At 47.8% G+C, this 27,652-nt stretch overlaps 1 protein-coding gene across 3 annotated transcripts in view; it reads right to left on the bottom strand.

Annotated features, from left to right (window-relative positions):
- KCNAB1 (potassium voltage-gated channel subfamily A regulatory beta subunit 1) overlaps positions 1-27,652 on the bottom strand; it is a 73,791-nt gene that overhangs the window by 22,204 nt on the left and 23,935 nt on the right. For all 3 annotated transcript variants that reach the window (XM_061371602.1, XM_061371603.1, XM_061371604.1), the window contains exon 2: positions 4,562-4,605. In XM_061371602.1, the coding sequence (XP_061227586.1) occupies positions 4,562-4,605 (44 nt within the window). The remainder of the gene's footprint in view (positions 1-4,561; positions 4,606-27,652) is intronic.

Here is a 27,652-nt window from a genome sequence, read left to right as displayed (position 1 = left end):
ATGTATGCTTACTGTGCATTTAAACTGAAACTTCATTTCCTGCAGAATAACCCAAGTTCTGGAAAAGCAAAGATTTCATGGAACAGAAACATGTAACACAGCTAATGCTACTGGAATAAGAAGAATCAGCAAAGAGCATACATTTTTAACTAATTTTGTATTTACTTCTGTTCTCTGTAAGGCAATAATCAGGCAGCAGTAGCATCCACTGAGCCCAGACCTGCCCTGAAGTGGGCAGGCATCCTTGCCTGCCCTTCTATGCTCTGACAGGTATAGACCTCAGGAAAGGCACTTTCATCCTGGGTGTAAGATATGCTCTGGTCCTGGACAATAAAAATAAAAATGCAAATAGGTTTCAGCTTATCATTAAGCTTCTTTATGCAGATGAAAAAAATAAAACCCAAATGAAACCCGATTTCCATGTTAAAGCTTCAGAAGTGTTATTTTTATGGGAATACATTAAAATGCATTTCTACTGAAAAATGGGTTGAGGCTGTTTATCCCAAAGTGATTTCTTTGCTTAAGTATGCATGCAGGTCCCCAGCACAGGTGAGAAGGCAACTATTTATATACCAGCTGGATTCTACATCCTCTCTTGAATTTCACTGGCTACAACCTCACAACACAAACCATGCCGCAACAAGCAACAGAGTGCGTAATGGGAGAGGCAAAATGCTCAAGTGTTTGGGCATGGAGAGTAGCCCAAGAGCTGACAATGGCTTGGTAAGAATAGTGAGCACTTTATCTCTTTAAATACAAGCAGTAAATATATGCAATATGTACCTGCCCTGGATCTGCCCATCTCCCCCTGGACTCTCAAACTGAGCTTGGGGAATGCAAAGGGCCTAGGACCCTAACCCTATCCTAACATGATTAGGACCACATGGGTGAGGAATCCTTGGGGTATTCTTTTTTAACTTCATCACTGCAAAACCAGCCAGGGAGGTAAGTTTTTGCTCAGCAAGGAGATGTCTAAAGCATCAGATGGAGTCAGGAAAGCGAGATGCTCTGGTGCAATCCCAGCCAGAGCCAGGAGCAGAGAAAGCAGCACACAATTCCCCCAGGTCGTTGACGTAAGGTACCTATGCCCAAAATAGCCAGGGCAGCTGCTGGGGCTGCAGCTGCTGCTCAGCTCTAATTTAAAGAAAAGTCACCCCAGAAAGTGCAAGGCACACTTGGCATTTCAAACGACGACTGTGGATGATTCACCACCTCTGCCAAAGGGACTATGTTGGAAGAAAAATATACTAGATGTATATTTTCTAAATCATCACTTTTTCTCCTAGTAAGTCATTGTCTTTCTCTTGTATACTCCAATCCACTCTCTATAAACATAACCCCCCCATGACACAGCATGGCAGTGGTTACAACCTTACAAAACAACCTCCTGTCCCTTGCCCATCACCTTGCTCCCTTGCATTGGAAAACAATTTCTCAGCTGGATATCCTCACCTTTGTGGAATTTCTGTATTAAATCTAGATTTAGCTCCCTTTCCAAAGCATCCCAGAGCCTAGCAAGGTGTGATTACCAGTGGGCTATTTGCCGATGCACAATTGACCACTCAACACTGTCACTGACAGCAAATTTGTCACCTCGGGGGGGGAGGGAAGAACAAGGGTTCCTGGCTGAAAGCCAAAGCTTCACCTCCTGCCAGTACAGTTTTATCCCTGGCTTGCTCCTGGCGAGGATGATGCCACATGGGCATCTGGCACATGGATCTGTTCTGCTGCTCAAGTGACCAGCAAACACTCGGCCCTGCAAGCTTGAAGTATCTGGGTCTGTGGATATTTGGTGTTGGGTTTCCAAAAACTTTTCCCCAAACACCAAGAGGCAATGGCAGCAGCTGACCCCTTCTGCTCACAAAACATCTGGCTTTGCACCCAGTTGTGAGCACAGGGTATCCTACCAGTGGCTGCAAGAAAGTTTCTTGTGTGCTCTTGCATACTGAATTGGATTTTGGGGTTTGGAATGTCTGGTTCTGTCCTGCTGTTCATTTCCTTGGGGTTGGGAGTAATCACCTTGTGGGAGGGTGTATCAACATTCTCTAAAATTCAGCAAGCAGCTTCTGCAGGCAGAACTCACTCTGATCTAACTACAGGAAAGATGTGACCTTATTTTTTCCTCTGCATCACACTCACATTTCAGAACTAGCATCACAGATAGAGCCTCAAACCAGCCCGCGCATCTGCCCAAGGTTAGACTGTTAAGATGCCTCAATTAAAGCTTCACCCGGTGTTAACTTGCTCAAAGGAGGAGGTGAAAGCTCAGCTGGGCTGAGAACAGGGATCATCACCAGGATGCTGCAGGAGCTTGGCTCCACAGGAGCTCACCCAGCAGAGCAGTCCTGGTGGGAGGTTCGGTGACCTGGAGTTATGCTCAGTCACCACCACAGCAGCCCTTCCCAAATGTCTTTGCTTGCAAAACTCACTGCTAACACATCTGACCTCGTGCGCTCACTCAACACTTCTTACACTGCAAGCAGCGCCCAGCAAACGAATTAATTACAGTGTGAGCTAGGAGAAGCAGGACATAATTAAAGGGTATACATTGCCTTAGCACTGCCTGCCTGTGATTTCTGTCCTGCTTCACATTTTTCTCCACTTTTTCATGCAGGATGAAGCACACTCCCACCTTGCTGAGATTTTGGAGGGCTTTTAAGAAAGATTGTTGAGCCATCAAAACTTCAGTGAACCTTAAATTAGATTTTCATGCTGCATAGAGTTTAGGGAAACACATTTATCTTTTAAGGAACTGCAAAAGAGAAGCTATTTAGAAAAGTCATATAAGCTGGCACTCGAAGCAGACACCTGATGGATTTGCAGTGGGAGGGAGGACGTGCTGTGCTGCAGAAGAAATACCTGTACATTCAAGAGAAGGTGGCAACTGATTTTCAGTCTTTCCAGTTCTCCCCTATTGCTGCAAACATGGCAAGGGCTATAGGGCTCATTGCTTCGGGAACAGGCTGACTGGCTCCAAATGGATGCCCAGCAGCTCTCCCCCACCCCTGCCTGTGCCCAGAGCAGGCACTTGCTTCCTCCTCAGCCCCCTTATCCCGCACAGCTGTGCTCACAAAGGCACAATATATTTAGATGCTGCTGTAGTTCCACATGCTCGAAATTAAAGAAAAGCTCTGCAAAATATTTTTTCCTGCTGCTACTTCCTTCCCGTAGCTTTTCTCCACCACAACAACATTGGCTCTTGGTGAAACTGTAAGGATGATAAATAAAATCTCTGTGCAGATAAGACAACAACTCCTTTCAAAGCCTGGATATATTTTAACCAGAAGAGCTCTTCTTGGCGGAATAGGCCTTATTTATATGGCTTGTGATACAGGGTGACTTTCACATTTCACTCTATTTTAAAATCAAATCTCAGAGTGTGTTGGAAGTAATGAACTAACCCCTCAAGCACCTGCCCTGTGAGAACACCCGGCACGGAGGATGGAGCAGGGAGCTGGAAGGGGACATCCACAGGCACAGCAGGCACCAAATGCAAGCAGAGTTGGGTCCTTGCCTGTTCCTGCCTTCACCCACTCCCCCCTGAGGCAGCAGAATAGCAGCCCAGCACACCCAGCCACTTTCCTAAGCACATATCAGTGCCTCCATGTTCCCATGCTAGAACTGTGATCCCCAGAGGAGCAAGGACCCCTGTTTAATGCAAGGCCCAGGCAGCGCAGAGCATCCATCCCTGGAGGGTCTCTGTATATCCCTAGGGGCTTCATGCTCCTGATGCCCCAACCTTGCACCATGGGAAGCTGCTCACAGGGAGAGAAACAGCCTCCTTTCTACAGCATTTGGTTTTATTTTTGTTTGGTTTATGCATATATATATATATGCACGTATGTATACACACATACACACACTTTTAAGCATTCTTCATGTGAGCACTTCAATTGCCATCAAAGAAATTATTCACATGAGTAGAGCCATCAGGCGCTGTCCAGTTCATCGCACAATCTCTTACCCGGCAGCTGAAGGCCACCAGCAACGTACAAAAGCCTGCAGCAACTGCAGCACCAATACACAACCTGCAGGGCCAGTACGTACCTGCTGCAGTGCTTATAGATGCCCTTTCTGATAAAATATAGATAAGATAAAATATTGATAACATATTCTTCAGTTTCCAGACCAGTATGGAACAGAAATAACAAGGTACACACATTGGATAAAGTAACAATCTGCCCACAGCCCAGGCAGACCGTCATCCCCCGAGACTGGAGCTCTGGTGCATAAAGCCCTTGGGGGCATTCACAGACATCTCTGATGCAGTCTCTGTGGGCTGTCCCTTGTGGCAATCAGGTTGTATTAGAAGGATTTTACGTCATAAATACTCACACAGTTCCACTCGAGTGCTATGGGTGGAAAGCACTGCCTCACACCGTGGCTAACGCACAGAGCTGCTAACACACGTAAGAACTTCTGCCATGAGCCATCTGCAAGACTGAGCACAGGCTGGAGCTCTGAGAAAGGACACTTCTTACTGAAACACAAGAGCAGCTACCACTATACTTCAGGGCAGTGTGTGGCTGCAGTAAGTGCAGTGGCTATGGAGGTTACTCACCCAGCCCAAGGCACGAGACTCTCAGCCCGGATTTTCCAAGGTTTCTGGAAGGAAAAGAAAATAATTAGAAAATATCATTAAGTCCTCAAGGGACACACAACTTAACCCCGTGGGGAACCAGCAGCCAGGGAAGACGAGCCCCTGTTTTCACCCAAATCATCTGTTTTTCTCCAAAGGGGCAGACTCTCCCTCAGCTGGGTTGCTGGCCACCCAGTCTAGAGACATGTGGATGGACTGCCATCATCCTTGGCCTCACTAGGCTGTGCGAGAAGCTCCGAGTGCTCATGGGGCTGGGAATAAACCCAAATACATCCAGATGTATCTCATATCTGATGTTGTTTGGGGTCCCCTGAATAATGCACTCATGTTCCTTTTGCTTTCATCATTGTTTAATATTCATTGTATTAACACTAAAGTATCCACCTTATTCAGCTTCACTGGGGTTTTTTATTCACCCTCACATTTGTCAGAACACTCAAATCCATCACAGACCCCTGGTCTGGTTACACTGGCTCCAGGATAACCAGCTCATGGATTCTCCATGACCAAAAGAGCCCATGATTTTCCAGCCGGAGCGGGGGCAGCGCCTTGATCTCTAGTACCGGCTGCTTTTCAACATCAGTGAGATACAGTTATTACCCTTCTCCTCACCTCGCAGAGCCGGGCTGGAGACAAGATAATTAGACCTGAGGCCATGAAATGTGCCATACATTAAACCCCTACCCTAACTTAAACCTATCGCTGTAGTACAAAATACCCTTTTAATTATACCCTCCTGCTTTAAACTTTACGTTACAGTTGGATCTGTGCAATTTTTTTGCCAGATCAAGGTATAATTTAAGGACCATCCATCTACCTTCCACTGCAGAGCACTAAAAAAACAAAACAGAATCACAACACTTCTTGCTGCTCCTGATTAATTATGTAAAGCCAAATAAAAAGTAAATTAAAAAATAAAAAAGGAAAAGGCCTGCTCACCCACAGGCAGGGCACGGTGAAAGGGGTCAGATGAAACACCCAACATTAGCACAGGTCATGCCCTGCTCTTTCAGCTCTTTCCGTTTTTACATGCTTCATTTCATGACCTTTTCACATGGCACAATTTCCCTTGTCGAAGAGCAACCAAAGGCATCCCGAGGGGTCAGGAGAGCCAGCCCAGCTCCAGCAGGCAGCCTTTGAGGCTGGGTGCCTGCCCTCCCACCCCCAATGCCATTGCTGTAGCCAGAACCTAGCTACTGCTGGGAATGTAAAATTTTGGGAGAGACAGGAATTCATCCTCGAGCAGCTACTTGAAAAGCCTGCAGCTGCATTTCCAGCACCACGAGCCCCCAGGCTCGCAGCACGGATGGGGCAGGCACTGACCTGATTTTTCTTTTTTTCTTTTCTTTTCTTTCTTATTATTTTTTTCAAGTGAAAGCACAGCTGGACCCCTGCACACCAAAACCCAGCCATGCATGGAATAGCACAAGTCATGCCCATCCTCCCCCTGCTCAAAGCATAACCCTCTGAAAGTTCAAAGGCAAATACCCGGCAGCTGCCTGCATGCTCCAGACAGAGCTGCAACACTTCCAGCAGGAAAGAGGAACCCAGGCTCACAGGACTGGGACTTCCACCTAACTTCTGGAGACAACACACCTGCTGCACAGTGCTCTTTGTGCATTTACAAACAGTTTGCATTTATTTTGTAGAAGAGCTTTTTTTAAGTCCTCTTTCTCACCAACCTATTCTTTGCCTTTCAAAGTCTGTCTCTCTCCCTGCACAGTTACACGGCTGCTAGGGCACAGCTTGGCCATGGAGGTGTACTCCTCTCTCTACATAGTTATAAATACATATATACACACATTGCTCTTTATATATGTGCATATACATACCCTTTTTATATACCACTTTATATAAGTGCATGCATAAGTACACATATCCATGCATGAAACCCTATAGCCTTCACATACATTTTTAGGGTACATCACCCAGCAGTGGGGTCTGTCTCAGTGTCTCAGCCCAGGTACTGGCTGGCTGTCCTGTCCTCCTTCTTCACAGGTCCCTTGCCCCCTTAGGCCACAAAATCACATCAGGGCTCATCCCCCCACAAACTGGGGGTTTTGGGGTAAAGCACACACACACAAACCCAGTTTTCCCCCAGAGAGGTATAACCAGCTTTTTGCAGAGTCAGGTCCACTGACAAATCTAGACAGAAATACGGTGTGTGGACTTTCAAAGCTGTCTTTGCCATTTACTTAGCACATATGTGACCTGGGTACTCGGAAAAATACATATCTATAGTCAAGAGCCAATACTCAAGATGCCAAGTCTTTGCAGTGCAAAATCCCCCACACAAAATGAGCTCAGAAGCCACTTGGCAGCTCGGGAGGAGGTAGCCTGAGCCTGTGGTCCAGCTTGGAGAGCATCGTCAGGTCACAGCTCCCCATTACTCCAATCCTTTTCAGCCCTCTGCTTGTTTGCAAGCATTTCACTCAACTGCACACTCTAGTTAACGGGTGGGCAGCATGCACACAAAGCAAAGACACCAAAATACAGAGCCCCCAAAACAGATAAAAAGTCAGCCCTCCCAGCATGATTCATCTCCCAGTGCAGACCTCATGCTGCTTAAAAGCCCACAGCTACTGGTTTGATTACCGGTCCTATGGCGGAATAGTAATTTGCTTGAAAAAGCAGCATTTCTTGAGACCTGGTTCTCCTCTACCCCTCTAAGAAAATAATATGAAAACCACCAAAAGAAAAAAACTTTAACTATATGGTTACACCTGTTTTGCATCTTCCAGGTGTACATATATGTATAAATATATTGCACACATATACATATAGACAAACACACATGACCAAAACCTGCAAAACTGCCAAGTAAAATCAATGGTTGGTTTCTAAGTAACCGAACAGTAAAAGCCCTTTATGCTTCTGTTGCACTAATTCCCTAGTCTAAGACAATTAATGAGCTCAGTCCCCAGAGCTGAACCAGCAGCAGCCCCTGCAAAGCACCGCGGATGGCTGCGCTGGGAGCTGTGGCTGGGATAGCAGTCGGGATGGCAAGGCCAGCAAACCCTGATTCTGATAGAGCCTGAGGTGCCCATTTGTCACTGGCTGCTCCAGCCACGCACAGACTGAACATCCTCCCTGGGCAAAGCTGCCGGAGTGCCTGTGCCTATGGGTACCAGGGCAGAGCACCACCAAATGGCTTCAGCTCCCTTTCACGGGGAAGTCCTGTGCATAGGGTGTGGGGGCCCCACAGCATGTGATTAGGGATCAGCCGGGAAATCATGGGGGGATTCTGCCATTGCCCTCCCAAGTTACCATGGGCAGTGTGTGTTTTTCTGGGCCAGCAGTGGAAGCTCTCTGCAATATATTCAAGGCTAGAAATGGTCTTTTTATATTGCTATCTTTTTATACATCTATTGCTAAGCTGACACGTGCTTTCCCTGCAGGATGCTTAAGCACCTGGAGATCACTGAAAGCAATTGCCCCTGCAACCCAAGGTCTGCCTCATCTGTGTCCCCACTGAAGCCAGACCCAGCTAGGTGCTGTGCACGCACCATAGGCTTCACTGCACAGGACAAAGGGGCTGGGCAAAACCATATCCCACCAGCAGCGCTTGGCTGCAGGATGAGAGGGGAAGATCCCCTTTTCATGCATCTTTCAGTTAGCAATTATCAGACAGTGCATCAGCACCATTGCTCTGGTCCTTCTCATCTCTATGTGTCACTTGCTAATAGCAGGCAGGGAGGATAAGGTGCTCCCCCATGAGCATCCATGAGCAGTGGTACCCAACATCCCACTTGTGTGGCCGCAGTGCCAGCACTGTTACTTGCTGCTGTTAAAGTCCTGAGCAGGTCATTCCATCTCTGAACCCTGACCTTGCCTGCCCACAGCAGGCAGCCCAGCCTGCCTCCCAGATACCTGGCACTGCCACTGCTCCTGGGAGTTTATGCTAACACTATTTAATCATGATTTCAGGAGTTTAAAATAAAGTTCTTTTCAAACTGGAAGTCAGTGCTGCTGCAGGAGGAAGTAGCCATTAAAGAGGACATTGCAGGAGCCTCCGGTCTCTCAGGATCACTTTGCTTTACCTAGAAGCAAATGATTAAAAATCAGCACTTGCATGCCTTCCCCCCACCCCCCTTTCCATTAGCACAGCAGCTATCTTGCTTCTCCTCTCACTAATACTCAGCTTCCCTGGCACTCTGCAGAACTGGAGCAATTGCACTGCTCCCCACAAAGCACTGCCCAACCTTGCCATACATAGAGAAGTACCTAGAGTTCTAAGTTCAGGACTTACCCCTGCCATGGCACATTCCATACTGCTTCTAGGCACCAATCTGAAGCTGCCTTTTTCTTTATCCCAAACTTGCACCATGAGTGAGACCCAAAAGGTATTCAACATCTCACTCCTGAATTCTTTTAAAAATCAAAGGCTAAAGCAAAATGCTATCACACTGCTGTGCTGCCCAAACACAGGCTATGGCAGAGCAGAGCCAAAGCACCTAAGCCTGGGCATGGGAGAATTCACCAGAGGGAAGGAGATGAGGAAAGATGCATGGAAGCTGCACAAAGATTATCACTTTGTGACAGGGGCACAAGGCAGCCTCACTCAGGGCCCACAGCAGGAGCTGTGCAAACCCCACTGAAAGCACCCATGTCACTGAAACCTCTAATAAAGCATATTTATAGCCATGCTCATTACACGGAGGGCAATAAGGCACTAACTTAATGAAGTGAAAGAAAACACGACCCTGTTTGTAGGTCTAAGAAATACACATTTAAACTTTATTTTTTTCCAGTTTGCTTCTCCAGGGAGCAGGCAAGCATACCACAGTACTATTGCCCACTCCCAGTACCTGGAACCGAACAGGGAGGGGGACAGCGAAAGACATGGGGACACAAAGCCCCCAAGAGCCCAGCCTTGCATGCTGTTTTAACATGGTGCTTCTTTCCTGGCTTAAACCAAAGGTGACATTTTGCCTGCGCAGGTGGGAGTTTGAGCTATCACAACTGTCCCCGCAGCACCATCAGCTTTGCCAGATTGCACCGGGCTCACAAGCACAGGAGATGAATGCCTGATTCATTGAAAACACAGCTTGCAAGTCAGGGATGTTGTTAAAAATACACCAAGGTACCAAAACAACATGTAGGGAGGGATGACATTTTCCTTGACTAGGCTTTTCCAAACAGAGGGCGCATCCATTTCCCGAGGAAGCACGAGTTCTTGGCGGTGTTTGATGGGTAAGCACCACTTTGAAACGTTGGCATCCATGACAGCATCTGCATACTGGCAGCCTCCAGGAGCAGCTACCACTGCTAAATGCCAGTTAATACCACACAAACAATCAGGCAGCACATGAGAATGGCCCTGGTGGGGAAAAGTCTGGGAAGAAGGTGTTAGCCCAGCACCCACTGGGGCCGGGAGCTCACAGCCAGCAGGAAATGGCACCTTCCTGCTGGAAAGGAGCAACTTCAGCAGCGGGACCAAACAGGCAGCACAGACACAGGGCTGGTTACTAATCCCTCTGCCACTTGCCAGGTCTTCACCAAGAAAATCAAGCTCTCAATTTCTCTTGCTAGTGGGGAGAGTTGCACATATACCATATCTGTTCCTGCCCCTTCTTTATCCTCCATAAACCTCAGGCTCAGAGCCACAGTCCCCAGTGTTGCAGGGATTTTGTCTGGGGTGAGCTCGGGGTTTTTGCCTGGCAGTTAGGCAGGCAGTACCCCAACAGAGTGGGCATCAGGCCCGAGGGTGAAGGGGTTATTTCAGCTGCATGGGAACCTGGAAAACCCTTGTTCAACTACTTACACCTCTTCCCAGCCTGCAGCAAAGAGCAAAGCCTCTGCCTGGGCAGCAGTTTAGATCCCTGTGACTCAAGGGCACAAAGCTCTCTCAAATTTGCTTCTGTGATTGTAATTCCCATCTCCCTTGTTTCTAGAAGATGCGCTGCTCCTTATCAGCAGCTCCAGCCCCGCCTGTAGACCAGCCACGGTTCCCTGTGTCCCACTACAGCTGCTGATTTATAAATGGCAACTAAAAACAGAACCAAAACCCCACCACAAAACTTCGTTTTTAAACACAAAAGAAATTATACTCAGAAGAGATACTTTGTTTCTGGACCTGCTGTGCTGCTGAATAAGACAGAGTTAATTACTGTGCTAGAAACAAGTGGCTAAATGAGACAAGTGCCTATGGGCTGGCACCAGTCAGCGCAGGGACATGGAGACCAGCTGCCACAAGACAGAACCAGCCCTGCAAAAGCCTACACCTCCCCAGAGCTGGGGAAAAAAGGCATTTTGCTTGTTAGCCACTTTGCTGTGGGCAGAGTTACGGACAAAACCAAGGAAAACACGATAGAGTGGAGTAGCTGATGTGAACGATGGGCAAGAAGAGCTTGCTATGTATCTGAGGAGCCAGGGCTCAACATGCATGAGAAAAGCCAAGACAGCAACTTCTGACTTCAAGAACTCTGATTCAGAATCAGGAAGTCAAAAAGCAATGCAAAGAGAAAAGAGAGTACAAATGCATCCTGCAGGAATACAGAGGGGTGGTGAGAGCAACAAGAGGCACCTGGGATAAAGCCTAATTGTAAAAAGCAGGGGAAAAAATTATATTTTCAGGAGTCTCGGGAGCAAAGGAGGAGGAAATCCATTCTCAGGGAATTTTTCCTTGTAATGTGGCCACATAGGAAGATTAGATTATGTCTTACATGTTAATTTTCATTCAAAGCGTAAGAATCTGAGATTAAAGATAGAGATGAATATTTGGCAATGAAAAGACAGAATAATTTGTCTGTGCATCAACCCTAAACCCGTTTAGCTCCTTCCCAGGAAGGATATTTGATGGAAATAGCATCCTAGGGCATTGCTGGCCACCAGAAAGTCTGAAATTATTCCTGTAATGACAAAGCAAGAAGATTTAAAGTCAGTTGGAAAGTTTTTCCCTTGCTGTTTTTAAAAGCCTTACTCAAGCTATGCTGCAATCTTCCTAACCACCCCAGGGCATGTATGGACCTCACTTCATCAACACAAATCTGCATATAAGAGCATAAGTTGTATTTGTAAGTGTTAATTGTATGGAATATCTCTATCAAGGAAATCTTGGAGCTCGCTATAGGCTTGGGTTCCACAGGCTCTCCCTGTGCTTGCAGAGACTGGCACACAGCGTGAGCCACTGGGAGTGAAAAGGGGCGAAAAGGACAAAGCCACAACAGACTGATGGTGGGGTTATTCCCTGCTTTCTGACACATAACAGCTAGGCTTGTCTTGCAAAATCCAACCTCCTAGAGATTTGGGTGCAGTCTGGGGTGGACAGTGCCATTCCTTTGATGCAGAGACAGCCCTTTCTGGCTGTTGGCAGTGCTTGCCCTGCTCAGACCTTTCAGACATGCTCCACTGTATCTTAAATTAAGAAGTTTCTGCAGTGTTTAACCAAAGCTTCTTATTTTTCAAATCCGTTACATTATGCCGCTAAGAAAGCCTTTTCACTGGAAGAGCTAGCAAGCCTCTTCCAAATCTCCTCTGCTCAAGCAAGCTTTTTAATGACACTAAACCATTTCTTGCTGAAAAAAAACCCAGCCTTTCCCTGTAATGCTGCTGTCTCAGTTAATTCCCAGGGTACGTGGGGGGTGGCCAATTACAATCCCATCGTCATTAAAGACTCACCTCACCAAGCAGAGGAAAACCTTTTCAAGTGAAACTGCACATAGAAGAGAAGGACATAACCCTTAACCTTAAAGTGGGGGTGCCCAGCCTAGCCCCCACCTAAACCTTGTTTAATATGGTACCACAGCAATGATTGTTAAAGACCTGGAAAACTCCCCGTCCTCATTTTGCCTCTTGCACTCACCCAGTGCTTCCTTAACGGCTTTTATGATAATTTTTAGTTTAATTATTTCCTCAGAAGGATAAGTGCTGACCGTGCAGTCACAGCTGAACCAGAGCAAAAGGAGTATAGAAGTTAAATAGATAGATATATATCTGGCAGGCAAGGAGAACAGCCGTGAATCGTGCCTTCCTGCCTCTTCTTCTGAGCTGGGTTACAAGCAGCATCACAAGGCTGAGCTGACAGTCGTTGCAGCAAAGCTTCCCTATCCACGTGGGGAAGAAGCCAGTTTAGGAGGGATGTGAACATGAGGAAGGCGAAGTGAACCTGGAGCAAAGAGCTCCCAGAATGAGCAGACACCAAAATCCCTCGGAGTATGAGAAACAAAAGGAAAGCCAGAGAGCAGTGGGGCTGCTGGAGCCCTGGACAGGACAAGGCTTTGCTCCGACAGAAAGTATGCAGAGGGTGTATTTGGTAAAAATAAATTAAAAAACCCTCCATTTTTATAACTAACCTCTGATAAAGCAACACACAACAGCACAGCCCTGCACCCCTACAGAAAGGTACCTAGGTCTCAGCAGAGGAGAAGGTCCCCATTTTGTGGCCAAGCACCTCAGCCTCCCCTAGGACAAGCAGCAGCTGAACCATTTCCCAAACCAGGCTCTGTGCAGCCAAGCATCTGCAGGGTGGGGCTTTAATGAAGTGCCTAACTCAGCTCTCGTGTTTGAAGCCCCACATTTGCACTATTGCCAGGCACCTCCCACATTCACTCAGGTAAAGGAAGCCCCCAAAACCATGCACAGAAACCAGAGACTCCCATGCCCTCTCACACCACTGGCAGGGCTTTGAGCCTCAGCAGCAAAACATCAACACAAGCCACAGGTGGGTATGCTGTCAGCACCATGCAAGCAGCACACTGGGACCTATTCAGGTCTGGGGGATTTTCAGAGCTGACAGTCTCTGTAATTAAAGAAAAAGGGGGAGAAGGTGGGGGAGAAAACATGTCTACAAAGCAGCCTATGCCATATGGCAGGAATGGTATTTGTCTCCTGTGGCAAAGGTCAGAAAACGATTGTAGTTACTCACTTTTAATAAATTTTAGTGTAGAGGAATTGGTAAGAAGCCCATCAATGGCAGCAAATGCTGCAGCACTGAAGGCAGCCATAATACCAGGCTGCAGGGAACCTGCCCAGGAAATGCTGAGCAGACTTCAGTCACCACCAGCAGGTGCTTTCCCCATCCTTCCAAAGCCACGTCCATCAAGGACATGTATGTGATATGTGTAAAAACCCCACAGACCCAGCTCCCCATATACCCCAACAAGAGAGAGCACTTACCCCAGCACCCAACCCACCCATTTCCTCTTGCATTTCAAGAAGCAGAGAAGAGCAATTCCCTTCTTTAGAAACAATCCTCACCATTAATCTTCCAGCCCCACACAGCATCATCCAGGTTCCTGATGCTTCCCAAAGCATACAGAGCAGCAACTTGGGCCCATCACAAGTCCCTGCTTGGGAACGCAGTCAGCTGAGCCAATGATTATGCCCTCCCGGTAGGGTTTTGTGGTCTGAGACACCTGTGCTGCTTAATGAGCTCATTAACCTGAAAGTGGTTCCTCCTATGGATAAGGGACAAAGCAATTACAAGAAAACACATCTTAGTTATCCATATGGGAGATTTGTTTTGCTGCTTCCCTTGTTGTTTGGAATAGGGAGTGTTTGGGTTCCGTCACTTCCATTAACACACACCCAAATCAGCCTAAATCTTCCTGAATCTAGGTAGGGCTGCTGCACAATCAGGTGTCTGAGCCTGCATCAGACTCTGCCTCCATAATCCCCCCAGGTCCCTGCTGGTTTCCAGAAAGGGACAATCCAAATCCAACTGTCCCCATGTACGGGTAAACTTCAGTGTCTGACACTAGGCTGAGCTTACCTGCTGCACTATGCTTCAGCAAAGCTAAAGCTGATCCCAGCTGGGATCAGCTGTGAGTGCTAGCAGTCTCCCCCTCTGCATCCTGGAAGTATCTCCAGAACAGCCTCATGTTTGGTGAAGACTAAAAATGAAAAGTTTAAGGTTTTAAAGCAGTAAGTGACAGTTGGGCCGCTCAGAAGATGAAGATGCTAAGCAGGTTTGCTTCAGTCCGAGATGCACTGAGTAACCCTGTTTTAAGCTTATCCACTACCATTATACCTAACTGTACAATGGGATCAGGATAAGCACCCTATCTGCCTGTTGATACATCCATCCATCCATCCATCCATCTAGTTGCCTGTCTGTCAGACTTTCTATCTATCTATGTGGAATAAGAGACAGAAAGAGTGAGAGGTTTTTCTAAGGAAAAACATAAGTTTTAAATAAAATCTCTGCAATAACACATACAATGACTAAAACACTTTCAACTCCACACCCACAGAAGAATCATCAAGCTTAAAAGAGCTTTACAGAAATCAGATAATGCTGGTTTTTGCTTGTTCCAACCCCAGTTTAATTGCCCTGTGTTGGTGATCTTGCCCACAGAAGCCAACCTCTACCAGAAATGCAGAACCAAGGGGACTGATGCTGCATGGTCAGTCATACCAAAGCAGCCCCTGGCCCCAGGTGACCCCTGGGTGCTGTTTCACAAGCCCTGAGGGGTGAAAGGGAGGGATGCTGGGTAGGGATCCCAGGTCCATGGGGGCATCGCTTGCCCCCTGTAGGTGCATTGCCAGCTCATGGTGCCCAGGTTGCAGCCCCAGCAATGGCTTGGCACAAGGGAGGCGTGCAGGGGAGGCAAAACCCAGTACTTCCCAAACATTTCTAAGTATTCCGGTGTGCAAAAAACATGCAGAGAGCAACAGATGGGGAAAAGGAGGTGGGAGAGAAGAGGGGGCTTTGAACAAAGTGGAGGGAATGGGAAAGAGCACACAGCCAGCACCTGGGAGAGGCATCGGCACCTTCAGGTGCAGATACCTGTATGCAGGTGTCTTCATTGACATCCTCCACCTCTGCTACAGAAAGGAGGGGTTGGGGCACCCTGAGCACAGTGCAGCCCTCCTCACATGCCTGCAAGCACCTTCCTAGGTGTGGAGAGAACCCCACATATCACCCCACCCATTCAATTAAGCAAAACTAGAGAAAGCATGACACTGTTTTCCTGCGTATAAACTGCAGATAGTTTGGCTTATTGCTACAGAAATGTAAAAAAAATAACTGTTCCTGAAGCTGGTGGTGGGAAAACAACGTTGCTTGGAAACCTCCCCATTAAAGCTCCAGAACCATTCCTTTCTGCGCAGAAAATGAATAAAATATGTAATTTGTTCCCTGAAAAAGAGAGGCTGTTTCAAGTAACAACAAAACATGATGAGAGACCCTTTCCAATTGCCCTCTCCCGCTGCAGCACAGTCAGTGTCCTTCATCTGTGACCTGCAGAGTGGGGAACAGCAAAGTTAATACTGGGCTTCAGAGCTGTGCCTGGCCTTAGTGCTTCTGCTCGCTTTATATCCTGAAAAAACTTCACTGGTTCAGCTGCTCTCCATGGCAATGAATCCTCCTTATCACACCCTGCCTCTCTCCCCTTTCAAATGCCAGAGGGAGCCACCCTGCACGCCCTGAACAAAGAGAGCTGGTGGCAATTGCAGACCCTGACCCCATCCCTGGCACCTGCATTAGAATGGGCAACAAAGAGCATTGTGGCTCCCTGAATTACCCTGCTTGTGCCTAGCAAGGCAAGGTAGGACCCCCATGCCTGCACCATGAGGAAGGGGGTGTCCCTCACACCAGGATAATGCCTGCAGGGTCCCCAGGACCCCAGGGACCCTGTGCAATCCAGTGGCAGGGAGGCGAAGAGACTGGCAGGAGAGGGGTCATCCTCTATCACCCATTCGAGCTCTCCTCTCCTATCCACCATTGCTGAGCCTCTTCCAAGCCATCCTAGAGCCAAACTATCAAAGTTTTGGGTGATGTTTCTCTTTGGCGCTCCAAGAGCTGTGATATTGATGAGACCAGCATCAACCATATCTCCAGGGCTTTTATCCCCTCTGAACTTCTCCCAAGACACAGACGCAAGCAGCTCCTCAGCCTGGCAATGTCAAACCAGAGAGCAGCTGGACAAGTCACAGCTTGGGCTGAGCAGACACAGTATTTCTGAGTGCTCTGGGAGAACACACCATCTCCTCAGCACCCCTCAAGTTTCTAGGGTTACCTGCCAATATCTACTTGTGCTCCCAAGCTTCCTGTCTCCTCAGGGGAGGATGCTCAGCTCTTCCTAACATCTCAGAGCCATGTAAATGCTATCTGTCACGATTCATCAGGCTGCAACAGCCCCCAGTGCGGCTTAGCCCTGCTGTGAACTGAGGTTTGAGGCAACATGGAGGTGATAATTCTCTTCTTTACTTAACTTGGGTGCTTTCCTGCTTTTAAGGCTGGATTTCATTTTGCTCCATCAGCTCAAAAAGACCTGCAGATTTTAGACAATCAGCAGCTGCCCCTTCAGCAAGCTCCAATGGCAGGAGGTTGTCTCTAAGTGGCGTGGGTGGGACGAGAGAAAAATAATGGTTTCTGTCTCTCATTTTTGAACAAAACACTTCACAACACACACAGCAGTTTCCACTAAATTACCACCCGTATTTGTAGTAATTGCAGTGATGCAGAATCACAGCTTTCCACTGTTTTATATTCTTTAAACCCATTCACATGTGCAGAGATAATGAAGCAAGGAAGGTCTGGGACACCTGCAGGACCTGGGCAAGCTTTGGTTACATCCAGGTACAAATCACCATACTCTATTTCCTTTTAAGTAATGCCCCCAAAATCACCGCAATGCCTCACCAGCCATGTTTGCTGCTTTCTGTTGATGCTTTCAACTGCCTGGCAAGACAGCATCGCATTCTACCTGGAAAGTTATTTATTGCAGGATAGGGTTTAAAATCTTAGCTCTCAAATAGCAAGAATACTGATTTTTAACCAATGCTATGTGTGTTTTTCCTTACTCTAGTACAAACTGTCTTCCTGTTTGTCCCTCAGAAATATTCTTTGTTTTTAAATGGAAACTATTTCACCCTAATATGAATTGAAAGACCACCTGAACCACTCCGTACAGGCACATCAGAACAGCATGAAGGTTCCTGATGGCATTTGTACATCCCAGCTGCAGCCAATGGGGATGGGGCGCCTTTGGGGTTTCCTTTTGGAAAACTACCTTTTGCAGTGCCAGGCAGGCCAGACAGAAGTGCTTTCACCTGCTGTTTGTCAGAGACATCCCTGGCAGACACAGTCCCGTGATGCCCAGCTGTGCCTGTGGTGTCAGGCTGTCCCCATGCGCAACAGCCCGTTGCCGTGGAACCTTTGGATGCTCAGACCAAGGCACCACATCAGAGCAAAGGCTTCATGCATGGGATGAGGTCGAGGACATCAAATCTCAGGAAATTTTTAACTCTATTTTCAAATTATATCAATCATAGATGAACAGGCAAAGCTGTAGAAGAAGCTGGACCAGAGCAAATGACCCAGCAGACCCTTGAGCAAGACTTAAACACAGATTTATTTCCTTGGTTGAGCATGTGCAATCTTATATTTGCTTTAACATTCAATCTTACACCTGCAGTGTTTGACTGTGCTTGTATTTGCTGCTTTGCAAGCTACTTTGTAAACTCTTCTATCTATGATGTTATAGAAATTTGATTTATGTGTGTCCCCAGTAGTGTGGTGAAGGGGTACCCTGAGTAACACTGCTTTTCCATCTTATTGAAGAGTAGAAGTGGATGGATAACATGGTCCTGAGAGCATCTTCTTTCCCACTCAGCTTTCTGCAGCAAGTGGTTGGGGACCACTGGCTGCCCTGTGGTGTCCAATGCAGTTTGGGGGAATTGGTGACTGCCCCCACCCTTGCAGCAGTGATGTAAGTATTAGGTAAATGACACAAAATAGGAGAAAAAAACCACCTAAACACCTGCTGCTGGTGGAGTAACTGCAGAGACAAAACAGGACAGTATTGATCGGCTGAAAAACAAAAGCAGCTAAGGCAGGAGATGGGTCCTGGGCAACACAAACCCTGGCTTGGCAGTAGGAGGGGCAGCCAGCACATGCAACGACTGTGCGAGGGGACAAACAGGTTCCTAAATGGCATCTGGACCCTGTTTCTTGGCTCTCTTCACACTTTCCAACTCATCCCTCGTACTCGTAGGGCCACCGGGTGCGTAGGTGGTCGCTTCAGCTGAAATTCCCCAGAATGTTTTTTGGCTGCATCCTCTGAAAAGTTGCAGATGACGCATTAAAATGTAGATAAGGCAAAATAGATGGGCTGCAGCCAAGCGCAGGGGCTGCCGCGCGTGGCTCTGGCAGACGTGCTGGTGTGCTCAGCCTCCCCACGTGGGATCCATGCCATGAATGAGGCTCCCTCATGCGATGCTCCTGCCCACTTCAGCCCTCCTGCCCAAGCTCCGGTGAGACCAGCCAAGAGGCAGTCTGCCGGGAGGCTGGGTGCTGGGACCGGCACAGAGCCACTCGCCACCCCAGGCTGCAGCCGGCCCCCAGGCACACACACACGCTGCCCAGGCAGCCTCTCACCCACAGCTGGAACAAGAATGGCTGCCGAGAGTTTGCTGCAATGGCATCCTGAAGCTGTGTGCAGCCCACGGCTCTGCTGCTCCCTCCATGCTTCCCCAGCTGTTGGACCCGAGGATGAAAGAGAGGAAAAGGAAAAATATTTGTCATTCTGCAGCGATGCTTTTAAAGTGCAGAGTTCCAAATTTCTGGGGGAATTACCTTATCCTTGCAAAATAAGTAAATACATCTTGCAGTTCCTAAAGGATTTGAATGAATTAAGTTATGTCTAGAAATGAGAGGACCAGGGAGTTCTCCATCACACCTACACAAGGGCTAATCCACACATTCCCTACCACCTTTCAGTGTACCCAGCCCCATGGTGCTACGGATCTCAGAGGGCTGGATGAAGACCCTCCAACCTGGAACATGTGCCTAACCCAGTCACGCCAGTTGTGTCCATTCCACTTTGCACATGTAGGAAATCAGTATAAGCAAGTCACACCTGTGCGTACGGTGCTGACTATACTGTCACTAGTCAATATGTCCCATAGGGCTGTAAATAATAGATGTCATTTTCTCTCATTTCAGTACTACTTCAGACTGAAAGAGGCAAAATAAAATACCTCAGAAGGTATTAGTCACCAAGCTGAAGTAATTGAACAAGCTGAAACTGGAAAACACATATTTTGTTCACAAGCAGGAGAGGCTACTTCTGACAAAATCACAAGACCGATGAACATGAAGGAATCTGAACAGCCCTGGACGATGCCATGTGCACCCGTAAGCAACTCTGCCCTGTCTGTAGCCAGAAGCACCGACAGCAGGATCAGCCCGGGAAGGGAGCCTTTTGCTTTGGAGGGGCAATTTATTCATGCATAAGTATTTAGGTAAGGCTATTTGCATGAACTATTCCAAAAATAAGCAGCTTGATGGAGAGAGAGTGCTGTGAAAAATAGCTGGGTTTTGTTCTGTGCAGGACTTCTTAGCCTTTCAGAGAGAAAGGACATTTTTGACAGATTTTAAGTACTTCTGAAATCAGTTGTAGCAGTTTCACAGCCGGTGCAGCTGGAGCTGTGACCAGGCTTGGCTGTTCTGGCTAATGTATTGCCAACAGGAAATATAGGTATGCTATGAAAGTTTTACAACTTCATACACAAAACATTTCTAAAGCAGCTTGTTTCCATACAAGACACGTTTTTATGACTTACACAACCCCTTCATAAGCAGCATGCAAGCTAGGTGTATGCCAGGTAATCCTAACAGCCTCAGCCCAGCAATCGCCTTGCTTATGCCCCTTCCGTGCAAGGAGGCCATCCTGTTCATTGAATCTGAGGTTTTCCAGATGTGTTGCCTCCAGCTGAATTCAAGCTGGCAGCAAGCCCTGCAGTAGGCTCTCACAACAGGCTTGCATGCTGTAAGCAATAACTAGACATCAAACACATGCCAGCTTTCCTCCTTTGAACCTGCTAGGGGCAAGGTACCAGAGCCTCATTGGGGTGCCATGTACAAAGGGGCTCCAGGAGCTTCAGAACCTTATTTTTCCATAAGCTTATGGCTTCTCCTGCTCCTCCAGCCCTGTGTCACACCATTGATTATTTCTCTTTGTTCTCCAGGCAGAGCTTTGCCAGCAAGTACCTCCCAAAACTCTTTAGTGCGGTGCCTGCAGAGCCCTGACACCCCAGGCAAGGCATCTCAGAAACCAAGCACTGTTCCCCACTCCCACCTGCCTGCCAGGAGGTTTCATGGTGCTACAAAAATAGTTTGAGAAACATTCCTAATGCATTTGTATAACATGAGGAGCAAGTTTCAGTTTGCTGAAGGGGTGATGCTGTACCTCCCTCAGGGGATACTGCTGTGGCAGGAGCTATCTGGGAAGCAGTGGGAGGGCATTGCTGCAGGACAGCAGTGCTGTGCATCCCAGAGTGACCCAAGGACACAACAGACAGGGCACAGCCTGACCCAAAAGGCTGTGAGCTCTCATACATGCCCAGGGCCACCACGGTCTCAGGGGCTGCTGTATTATCCTTCCTGCCTTCTCCAGAGAGGTATAAAGTGGGCACAACAGCAGTAGATGTGGACAGAGAGCAGATTCTGATCAACTACTAAAATGGGTTTGTTCAGGAGCAAACACCTTCCAACCCTGGCAGATGCTCCTGTAAACATGTCTTTGACTCCTGCAGAGTGATGGGAAGCATCACCTGAACCACCCCAAAGAACAGGCCTGGGATAAGGGGTAGGACACAGGAGCTAAATCTCCTTGTGCATTAGCAAGATCCACCCAAACCATCCACTGACTTTACATCAGGTTCAGGTATCTATCCACCACTGAGCAGCACCAGGCACCGGTTTGTTGGATATTTTCTGAGTACTGAAACATGGGGAACTTTTGCTGGAGCAGCAGCTGGAAAAACAGCTCCATGGAACTGTCCCTCTCCCACCACAGTGCTAAGCACACGCTGAGCCCCAGGCAAAGAGGAGATGTCCACTGACTTGCAGCAGGGAAAATGTCACCCCAGCTTTAACCTCTGGCTCACACCGAGTCACACATAGAGCATTTTCTTTTCCTTACTGAGAAGCAATTTCTTAACAAACATGTTCTACAGATGGCACTTTACAATGTTAGTCTAAAATTAAAATTAAAACTGAGTTTTGCCAAAGCAGCCATGCTAAAATAATGCATTTTAAATATCTTAAACTGTGCGCTTCACAAGTAATTAAATTAGCTGTGTTTCTGCATTGCATCTTCTCTTCCACCCATTTAAGCATTAGATTAATGTTGTCATGCAGATTTTAAATGGAAAATATCACACTGAGGAAAACGGTTCAGGACATGCGGAATGAAGCAGGGTTCAAGATTCAGCAGCCAGTTGGTCAGGAGCTTGCTTCAGCCATCACTATGTACCAGGGAGCTTTCCCACAGTGCCTTGAACCAGGGGACAGCCACCAACATGAGCCAGTGCTGTTGAGAGTGGACCCTGGGTCCGGTGGCACAGGGAGCAGCAGCGCAGTGACAGCCACCCACCAGTGACAGTGACAGTGCCCAGGCTGCTCCCATGCCCTGCACTGCTCACCCACGGGCAAGCTTTGAGAGGCTGTGCAGCTCATCACCAGAATACGATTGCATTTAAAAGCTTCCTTAATGTATCATCGTTTTTCTTCTGCTTAACAAATCTGACATGCAAAGTGTGCTCTTTAAAACACCATTTGTCCCTGAATTCAATCTTGTTCTCCTCAACTCATCACTCTCTCTTGGGATTAAAATGGAGAGGGGCGTGGGGTGGGAATCAATGGCATAGCAATCCCTAGCTTGTTGCTGTGCCCCTCTCCCCATGCCCTTCAGTGCTAGCAGCACTGCAGGGCAGCCTTCCTGTCCTCAGCATGATGCAGAGGCCAGGCCAGGCAATTCGTCATCCCCAGACCTTGCTCCATGGGGAGCAGAGGACACTGTATACTGGGGAATATGTAGCATTTTGCATGCCATCCTGGCCAGGGAAGTGGGGACTATCATGGCGTAGCTGGGCAGAGATGACGTCAAATGCTGACACCCCTCCTCTGTATAATGGTCCCCCCCTCTGGTGCTAACACACGAGCCAGTGCCACTCTGACTGGTTGTGTGTTTCTCCCTGAACTAGACCTCACTTGAAGATATATAATTAAGCTGGTGGACTGATCTTTCCAAAATGCCTAATAAGTTAGGAATGTTTTTATGAAAAATATTTGAATACTTGGAAATAACGTTAAAAAACGATTTTTTAATGAACTAAAGTTGATGTATCAGGTTCTTGGCTTGGTTGGGTCTCTATAGAGAAAGGGGAGAGGAGAAACCCTGAGCAGAAGAAATCCCTTCACTGCCCCTGGGGAGTGAAGAGCAGAGCAGAACCTGCAGATCCGGCAGCACTGGGCATTGCTTCTCCTGCGACAAAGCCACGCAGGGATAGACGGGAAGCGGCCACTCTCAGCCAGTCAGGCACCACCTGGGCAGTCTGCTTTAAAAATAAAAGGAGGCTTTGCTTTACCTCAACCCTAGAAGAGGACATACATTTTCAGGGCTTACACTCAGCCCAGATAACTGCAAAGTCTTCATTTACAGAAGATGTGAAAGCCAGGGAGGGATTGAGTATACCTTTGACGAATTCCATGCACTACCATATTTTTAGAGTTTACACAGTAAGTACATGTGTAGTCAAATCTAAAGCTTACTTTGTCTACCCTGATTTTAACACTGCAATGTGAAACGGGGCCTTTGCGTCAATGTAATGAGACAAGAAAAATACAGACCACAGCCTCACTTAGCAGCTACGAAGTCCTGCGAGCCATTAGGAATCTGAGAGCAGCAGAAACCAGCACAGATTTTGTTTACTCAACTGGTTCCTTTTTCTCCTCCTTTTCTGTAGCCACTATAAGATAGAGTCCTGGGGGGAAAGCCATTGTGAATTCAGTGTAAATCCATTCTGTTCGCTGGTTAGTCTTAATTTACATCAATAAAATGAAGATCAGATGATGAGCCATAAAAATCAACCTGATGTGGAGAGCTACTGAAATAACACGTAATTTTATATCAAAATAATTATGCCATTTGTATATGAGTGCTTAAAACTACTCATAATTGAAGCAAGACTTAAATAAACCACAGATTCCTAAATATATGAGTAGCTATTACAGTTAATGCTTGTAGGTTCAAGGGAAAAGAAGACACAAGTCCTGAAACATTGCTAAAAAATTCCTGCTTTCACTTACACCCCTTGAAAAGCATAAGAGCTTTATCTTCTATTTCCAGACTAATTTTGTAGCCCAAAGTCCCCTGTATGCATTTCCAAACTGGCAGGTTGGAAGTTTGCTTTTGACTCCTCTAAGCCGACACTTAGACCGGCTATACAGCCAGGCATGCTGCACAGGGTCTGCATACAAAGTGTGCTTTATGGTGCAATTCTAGCGTTAATAATACTACATTTCTACGTAAGAAACTTGCACTTTAATAAAAGCATTGCAATTTATGCTTCTAGCCCACGGGTCACCCAGGGTATGTTCGACAGAGTGGAAGAAACAGTCAGCGATCACAGAGGCAAAAGTCATTTTCCTGATGGTAATCACACGACTCTGAGTCTTTGCAGGGCTCCATCCCCTGCAGGCAGCAGTTCCTACTCTGTCTGCAAGCTCTCAGTAGATATGCTGGGGACCTCTCCAGGGAGGGAGAATGGCTGTGGGATGTTTCCCAGGAGCACAATTGCTCTTCTCCCCAGCCTGATAACCCTGAGAGGGAAGGTGCTCTAGAGCATCTCTCCCCTCTAGGCTAGGACCTGGAAAGGTTTGAGTTCACCATAGGATTGAGAGTTTTATACTTGCTATATACCTTAATTTTGTTTGCCAGTAGATATTTATTTAGGCAGAAGAGTAGGATAATGGATTCTTTGTTCCGTATTTTTATCGTGCCTTTTATTATCTGTAATTGGTGCGCAGAGCCAGTGGAGTGCTGCTCTGACCCTGAGTAAGTCAAGCACACGGCTGCCTTTCCAGGAGGGGGAAGAGAGGCATCCCACTAGAGCCACCGGAGGAGCACTCCCACCGCTGCGGTGCAATACATTAGCAGCTCTTTGTTAATGCGCTTTGACAATAGCCCATGATTTCAGGCACACAGTGAAGAAAAATGACTGCAAACTGCTGATGAAGTTTTACCCAGCGGGATGTAATGACCTCCACCGGAACATGGCCAGGGCACTGTCTCAGTGACACTGGGGACACTGGAAGGTCCCACAGCCTGCACCCTGGCAAGAAGCAGCACTCAGGCAGCCAGCCAGAAAAAGACTGACCAGGCCACCCTGCACTAAGCTTGCTGCAAGCACAGGCACCTACGATTTTGAGGCATACCTGTGGCTCTGACAGGAGGGAGAAGACAGGCAGCAGCACCCATGGTCTCCTCCAGACTCTTTGCATCCATTCAGGTTCATGCTGGTGCTTTGCCCTCCACAGCAGCAGCCAGTGCTCAGCGATAACTGAACAGTGCCACACCAGCACCAGGGAGAGGTTGGCACCTCGTGGGTGGCTGTGAAAGGTTTTTGGTTGCCAAAGCTGCTCCAGACCTTACCAAATGACATGTAGCCCTTGCACGGGCAGGGCCCAGCAACTACAAAAAGCACTATTTCCCCTGTGGTGCCTGCAGCAGCAGGGCAGATGCCCTTGCAGATGTGGACAAGAAGGAACAACGTTCCCAGGCTGGCGTCCCCACGTAGGTTGCTTACATCCTTGCTAGCCATTACTGACACCTGTCCTCAGAGACCTCCACAGCACAAGCAGGAGCTCCAGCATTGTGGTGGCAGGGGCACGGTTGCCATGAGTATCTTGTGAGATGGGGCTGGACATCCCACACCAAGGGCGAGTGATGGGTTTCTCCAAAAATGACGATGCCTGGCCTCTCCGCACCTTGCCGCAGGCTCTGTGCCAGTCGCAGGGTGAGCACAACCTATTAACTCCACCAGTTTGCCTTTGCAGTTCAAGATTTTTTGTTTAGGCTCACACTGGAGTTAATGGTCAAAGCTGCTGCCATCAATTGTTTCTGAACACAAAGAGTCAAGCTTTGTAAATTGAGTCCCTTGTGCCCATGCACTGGCAGAGCTCTCATAAAAGGCTATTTCTGAACTGCTGACAGCCCCGAATCAGTAGCGCAGAGGATGGAGCTAGAGCTGAGCCCTGCATGGCTGAGCTCCCTGCCACGTCCTGAGAATGGACCAGGATCATGAGCAGCCAGGATGCTCTGGGACAAGGCTTTGGCATTCTGCATGCATGATGGCAAGGCTGCCAGTTTGTGCATGGGGAGGCTGGACCTACAAATCTCAGTCTGAGAAGTTGTTCTCTGTGGTAGCCATGGCACATCTCAAAATAGCCCCACGCACCAGGGTCAGGGCTGTATCCACTTTACTGACAACTTGGATTGGTCTGACAATGAATTAGGCAAATTAGGAAGAAGAAGAAGCTAAGCTGTGACCTTCTCACAGCCCAAAGCAAGGAAGACCCAGCCTGCCAGCCCTCCTCCCACCAGAGGGATGCAAAAATACTTCGTTTTCAGGAGTGGTGCAGCAGATTGCAATTTTCCAAGCCAAGCACTGCAACTACATCATTTCAAGGAAAGACTTAAAGTGATCCCAAATATTCTCCCTGAGCATCTGGGCAGGCTCCCCAGCAGAACTGAATTGAAGCATTAAAAAGGATAAAAGGGAACAGCCCCTCTCCCTCTTTGCCTTTTGCACGCAGGAGGCAGCTGAAGCTGTCCCCAGCAGTGTCAGCAGAGGTGGTATCTGGGGAGGTCCCATCTGGCTGATGCCACAGTCTGACAGAGAACATGCGAAATAAGATTTAGCAAACACAAAGCTGAGGTTTGCTCACGCGAATGCCGCTGGAACACACCTGAGTCCTAATATTTGCGGATGTTCCCTGATGAACACTTTTATTCTGGTAAACTTTGTCTTTTATCTCTCAATTCGGTCTCTGAGCTGGAATGGGTCCAGAAACATGTCGTGTGATGACAAGCCCCCGAGCTGGCTCCTCTCCCGCCCCCACCCCTGTCACAGGCGTAGTAGCTGTCTCTCCCTTTTACATAATCCCACTGGCATCAGGAGTGCCTGGCAGCCGGGGGAGGCTGCACTGGGGTTGGGAAGCATCCCGGGAGTGATGTAGGAGCTGTGGGATAGCCCTGCCAGGGGGGCGGCAGCATCCCTTAGGGTCTAAAGGAGAACAGGCTATTGGCATTTTTAGGGTAAAACAGGGGGCAGTTTAGCTAGCGGGTCGTTTTCAGCAGCATATACTGTATAGTTCAGCATCAGGGACATAATTCAAGCAGAAAAGGAACTGGGAAAGGCTTCAGCTTCAAATATAAGGGAACTTTACAGGATTATTGTTACAGCCATTGGGGAAAGCCTTTGGCTTCTCCGTGTGCTGGATTTCCCTCAGACTGAGGAACCAGAACCAGTGAAATATCAGGCTTATCATTGTTGGTAGGTGTTTTCCCTAACTAAAGGTTATCTCAATTCAGCAGCGTCACAGATGAGCCCGGAGGTTTAGTAAGCTCTTCCTCCAAATTCCCCTGCGCTTCTTCTCTTGGGGGAGAAATCAGCTCTAGATGCAGAGAGATCTGGGAGCAGAAACAGGGATTAGTCATAAAGATAAAACATCAACCTTGTCACCAGTGAGCTGCTATTCCTGATGCAATTCCCTAGGTCTCGGACAGCGAAAGCTGGTTGGGCTATCAGGGCTGTGCTAACCACCAGCGGAACAATTCAGCCCTCGCTTGTGAAACCTTATCTGGAAATAAGCCAGAAAGAATCTACAAAGACCCAGCTTTGGAGTCTGCAGGAGCATTTGTGTCATTTGGGCAGCAAAGAATCTCAATTACCCAAAGAGTGGGTACACTGATAGTGCTGGGAGCCCGTGGGAGAACAGCAGAGATAACTGCCAACAATTAGTACATGGTGTCTGAAAGCCCAACGAGCAAAAGCCATGACCTGGTAACAGATCATGTCTCTGAAGGACACAATCTAAGACATGTCTCCCACAGATGTGCTTATGGGGGAAACTGAGGCATGGAAGTGCAATAGCATGGATAGCGTTGTAGGAGGGAAGAGGGGGTCACAGGAAGCCCCTGACTGGCTGTGACCACTCTACCACCCCCTACTCCACCAGGGAGGCTGATTAAAGGACAAGTTATGTTGATTCTGAGAGCTGCCTCTATTTGGGCAGGACCTGCTACCATCCCTCAGACA

The sequence above is a fragment of the Neopsephotus bourkii genome, unplaced genomic scaffold (assembly GCF_033783945.1).
Source record: "Neopsephotus bourkii isolate Nb327-2 ecotype Australia unplaced genomic scaffold, CSIRO-AGI_Nbou_v1 NB_1574, whole genome shotgun sequence".
Classification (NCBI taxonomy): Eukaryota; Metazoa; Chordata; class Aves; order Psittaciformes; family Psittacidae; genus Neopsephotus; species Neopsephotus bourkii.
This window is presented reverse-complemented; position numbering and strand designations above follow the sequence as displayed.